The 5,454-nt window shown below is 42.5% G+C and overlaps 1 protein-coding gene across 4 annotated transcripts in view; it reads right to left on the bottom strand.

Moving 5' to 3' along the window:
• The window catches only part of ano1a (anoctamin 1, calcium activated chloride channel a), a 62,231-nt gene extending 58,469 nt beyond the window's left edge, over positions 1-3,762 (bottom strand). For 2 of the 4 annotated variants that reach the window (XM_005742881.2, XM_005742880.2), the window contains exon 1: positions 1,792-2,272. In XM_005742881.2, coding sequence (XP_005742938.1) covers positions 1,792-1,852 — 61 coding nt within the window. In that variant the 5' untranslated portion in view covers positions 1,853-2,272. The other 2 variants (XM_005742882.2, XM_005742883.1) reach the window with 2 other exon arrangements.
• Positions 3,763-5,454: the final 1,692 nt, after the last annotated feature.

A 5,454-nucleotide genomic window follows, 5' to 3' on the forward strand; every position in this document is an offset into this window, starting at 1 on the left:
CTAAACCGGCTTCCTGAAATAGGGCCCAGGTTTGACAGCCCTATTAAAGATTAACATCAATCTGTACGTGCTCCAGAGAGCTTTTCTTCAAATTCTTTAACTCTCACTCGCCTTTGCAACTTTGTACTTTTGTGTTACTCACAGCAACAACTCCAGCTCATTGTTGGTCCATTTAAAAAAAAAAACAAAAACAAAAAAAAACTCGGTGCTTTTCCTCAACATTTTTGCCGCGACGTTTCAACGAGCTGGAAGGTAAATAAACGGCAGACAGAAATGAGGCAGGCCGAATCTTCTTGGTTTCAGGACTGGAACGTGAGCATTTTCAGACGTTTCAATGTGGACGCACAACTCTGAAAATGACTGAAAACCCTGGTGATGTACCTCATCTAAAAGTATTCTGAAGTACTCTCTCTGACAGAAATATAAAGAACCTCGTGTCTTAAGAGGTTGTGTCCATTTACGGCAAAGAGCGAGCACATACTCTTTGCTATGGACGTACGTATTAGGGAGTTTTCCCTCTTTGTCAGTTTCTATTAGCGAAAATTTACTAATACTGATACAATAAGATATAAGTGGCAGAATGCCGAGCCATTTCAAAATGACCACCTTTCTACAATTCTGTATAAAACACGCGTACTTCAAAACCCAGTTAGTTCAAAATTTGTTTGTTTTATTAAGGATTTAACTTCTTTTTTTTTTTTACTTTCCTTGACCTTACCTGGCCTGCCCACACAGACACACCTCGAGTAATGTGTGCAGTAACCATAAGAGAACAAATATTGCCTGTTTATACTCAGGAGCCTGAAATGCCAGAGGTGAAACTGGTGTTGCTTGTATGGCATGGTGGATTGGTCATTGTATGCTACATCAGGAATTCCTGAGCAGTGTATACCACAAGCGTGCAGATTCACATCAACAGCTTTCTTTGGAAATTTCTATAATTAAAATGTTAAAATTAAATGCATATTTTTATGTTAATATGTGGAAATACATTTGTTACATTACATTCATTTACTGCACAAAACAGTGTTGAAATCTACATTTTCGAGAACATCTCATTCAGTGACCATGAGGATAAAAACAGTGTGCTCCTCGAGATTGACATTAAACTTTTTGATGCGGTCTGTTCTGGTTCACAGATTTCACACAACCTAATTGAACCTACCAATAAGCTGTGACATGCCACAGCACTCTACCCGACCTCACAGACAAAAGGAAAGATCAACAGGTGAGCCCAGTGCAGCCTTCAGTAGCTAAAGATCCAGGCAGTTTTCTCAGGAGCTAACAGGGACCAAGACAAAGTAGGACACTGTGTCAACGCAACGTTGTGTATGTGGTCACGCTCTGGTCCGTAGAAACATGGAACGCAAGTATTCAGTATTCTGTGATTTAGCCCCAGAGGACCTGCGGGCTAAATCAGAGAAGCCATTCAAATGAAAATGGCATGTTGTTTATTAGCTCTACTACAAAATCTGAACTAGCCGTTTAAAGGTCAAGGCTGGTAAAGTAATAGGAGTTCACTTCGGTACTAGCAGGCCTGCGTGCAAGTTAAATGGGCATCAAGTCTACGGCACTCAAAGCCATCAGCATCTTTATGTAGCAACATGATTAGAGACTATGGCGCAGCACTACAGCCCCATCGACTCTGTATCAGTGCGCCTATGTGCCCAGCTACAGCCACAATACAGTGAAAGCTACTGAAATGGCTTAAAGGTCTTCCCCGGATGACAAAAATAGAGCTTTATTTCATCATCATCAAACTCATTCCAGCGAAAATGTTCAATCTCTTACCGAGCTCCAATGCGCTATCATTTTGGTCCAAGCTATCCGCCCGCTTCCTCTGACGGTCCATCGGAAATATGAAGGCGCTCAGGGTTCCACGGGTTGTGTCCACAGATACCCTACCAAATCTACAGAAACATGGCCCTCTGCTACATCATCTATTCCTCACAGCCGCCCGCGCTGTTGCATGGAAACGCTGGACGGAGAGCTGCCACCTACCGATCCTTTGGACAGCTCGGAGACTAAAAGCAACTGCTTCCAAAGAAACTGCACCAGAGACGCGACTGTGTGACTGCGATGAAAAGTGGAGGTCCTTCAGAATTTAATTAGCCCTGTCTACATGAAATGTATCAAAATGACCATGCCCGTGTGTGTGAACACGTCTTTTGGATACAAACAGCACAGCATTAACGCGCGGGCGCTCAGCGAAAGATCGTGCTGAAAAAAGCCCCACAAGCATGTTGCATTCATTTCCATGATAAAAACAGGGAAACGTTTCACTCGCGGTTGGGAATCGTAAATATCTCCGAAAAGGAAAAGCTTCATTAACATACATTATTAGTAGCAGTAATATATATAATAATCAACAATCATATGACCCCCTATGAGCAAGCTGTTTGGCAACAGTGGGAAGGATAAACTCCCTTTTAAGAGGACGAAACCTCGGGCAGAACCAGTCTCAAGGAGGGGAGAGGAGGAGGACATTTACATGTCATTTACAAGCTGAGAGGGCGTGTACAAGACATGACTGTTCATTTAAAAGCACAAGACAAGTACTAATTAAATATGAACGTTGATTTATGGCAGTGAGACGGTCATTTATAAGACAGCTAAGCAGGTGAGATTCAAGATTTCTATTTGCACTTTGCGCACAGGACCAACAGTCCATGCACATTGGAATTCTTGTGCAGAGGTCAAGTTACATCCATGCTGTCATTACATTAAAAGACAGCATGTGGAAATAGAAACCCGACCTTGTCCCACAGCCCTCCATTTTGGTGGATGTAAGATTAGAGATCTGCTGTACAAACAGCTGTGATGACAAACATTTAAAATGTGCACTAGCAAATTAGTAAAGGAATGCAATGGGAGCTCAGGAATTGCTTCAACTGTAGAGCTTATGATTTCCTGTCAGATGTGAATGCCGCATTTTTGTCGAGCCTGAGCATCACTGAGTCAACTGGTGCCGCCTACTCGAGCTGGGGTCTTTTCCAGTGGGTGCGAGGTGAGCGTAAAGTGGCAATCAGGAACAGACTGATCCAAGCCCGCAGAAAGCAGCTATGGACGTCTATAAACGCCGCCGCAGTCTGAGATATCGGTCTGCTCTAAAGAACTCTGTCAGTTTAGGACATTTTCTACCCAGACCAGAAAGAAATGCTTCTTCTCTCCATGCAGTGTGTCTGCTCTCCGTGCCCACAGGGGGAATGCTCGCCAGCCTTCAGTGTGACTGTCACACTGTGACACCTTCTGGAGAGTTAATCTCGGAGACTGGAAACGACGCGAATGAACCGCGACCGATCCATTTTGTAATTCATGAAGCAAACAACTGTAAGCGCGTCTCCTTCCGCGGGCCAGCACAAACACGACTCTCGAAGATTTAAATGAACGCGCATAGGCAAACGCCTATCGCGTCGTTTGACGCAAAACAGACAATAAATGCATGTTTTTAAAGTCAATCAAAGAGAGAGAGATCAGCTATCATACACCATATAGACAAATGACATAAAAACAAACAGGCTGAGCTGCATTCTGCAAAAAGCATAAAGAAAGCAGGAGACAGCAAGTGCAACTTTCCTACCAGTTTAAAGGAAAACGGTCTCGTTGATAGTAATGAATATTTACCTGTTTTTCCGGAGTTGCAGAGCAAAGTTTAGTAGAAGGTAAATGCAAGTACTGACAAGCTAATACTTCCCTCTCACCTGTACAGAGAGGGTGGAGGAGGAAGTGCCTCTGGTCTTCTCAGGTAAAGACTCTCCTCCCACAACAATTAAGTAATTGGTGGGTTGTGTGATGTGGCACTGTACAAGCATGGGACTGAATGGTGCGAAGCCCACAGAGTACATATCCAAAAGCAAATAAAACATGCATCCTGTGACTGTCAGGCTGATAGATGTGATAGCATGAATTTCTTTATTAAGGATGGATGGACAGAGGCAAGGCAATATCACAAATGCAGACAGGGAGGCAACTCAGAAACAGTCATTCCCATACAGGCATGTTCAGACTTGCAGTAGACTCCTGGTAGTTTTCCAGTTCTGAAACACACACACATCCTCTGAAGTCATGTTTAAGGACAGAGCAAATTTTTTAAAGAACAGACAAACTGCATATATGTAGGAAACTGTCTTGTTTTGTTGACAGCAACCAGGCAATGTACAATGCGTTGCAGAGAAAAACGAACAACAATCGGGAACCCTTCTTAAATGTTTTCCTACCAAATGTTTCAGCAGCATGTGTATTTCCCTATTCAAAGTGCAACTTTGTGTGCAGAGTTTTCCTGTTTAGAAAAGGAAGAGCTAGTAGTAAAAAATCCACTAAAAAATGAATGCATGTCTTGTGCATTGCTGGTCTAGAACAAGTGATCTAGATCCTTTTCTGTGGGTCCAAACCATGCAAAGATAGTGTCCTGTTACTCCATCCTGATCGTAATACCTCATACTGACTATAGAACGGGTGTGGTGCATCACTAAAGATAGCTTTGTCTTAAGCAGTGTGGACAAGCATTATCATATTATTTGCCATTCTAAACCATGCACTTTATCCTGTCGTATTTCCATCTATTCTACGTTTAGTCCTTTGACCTCCTGCTTCCTTTAATGGGAACAACAACAAATGCAGTTGTAGTAGCAGTATTAGCAGCAAAAGTAGAAAAAGCAGCAGCAGTAACAGCAGTTGCAATAATTACAGAAACACCTTATGAATGGTTGAACTGTAAACTTTTGCCCCTACAAAATAAAAGCACATTCAGTTTACTATTTGCAAAGAGCTGCAGTGGGAGGAGCAGATGTGGTGGTGTGGAATTTTACATCTACTCGCTGTCAAGAGGAAGCTCTTTCATCTGTAGAGCAGAACTGGGTGCCGCTGCTTACGTGCATACATCAGGACTAAATGCACATATGCATGCAAATTCATGTATACACTGTTGGTGAATGCACAGTTCCTTAATGCAACAGTGAAAATAATCAAACCTGACCTGTGTGGGGTATAGCCTGATGTCAGACTATAGCATCTGTGCTTTTAACCCTACAACAGCTGCTTCAAATCAAACCAGGGACTGCTGTTTGCAAAGAATTTGCCACATTTTCATCATGACTGTCAGTATGGACACTGGTGCTGAAACTCAAGCCTTCACAGTGGTAATTTCAGAACAGGCTATGCTAGAAGGGAAAAGGTGTGCATTTTAATGAGCTTAGTCTACCTACTGTGTTTCTCAATAATAAAAAGACTTTCGTTGCCCTGGGTGTTGCTTTAAAGAGCCCACACCCAAGTTTTTCTTGAGACTTCTCTGGGGAGACACCACTGCAGTCATGGTGGATGGTTGCTGAGTTTCTTCATTTAACCATCCCCCAGTGTGTAGTCCATGTATGTTAAATATGTCTGTTTTTGTTGGCTTATTTTGGGGTTTCTGGTTATTATTGACCATTCTAAATTAGTTTTTTGTTGCTATGACAA

The sequence above is a fragment of the Pundamilia nyererei genome, unplaced genomic scaffold (assembly GCF_000239375.1).
Source record: "Pundamilia nyererei isolate P.nyererei 1_Seehausen unplaced genomic scaffold, PunNye1.0 scaffold00124, whole genome shotgun sequence".
Lineage (NCBI taxonomy): Eukaryota > Metazoa > Chordata > Actinopteri > Cichliformes > Cichlidae > Pundamilia > Pundamilia nyererei.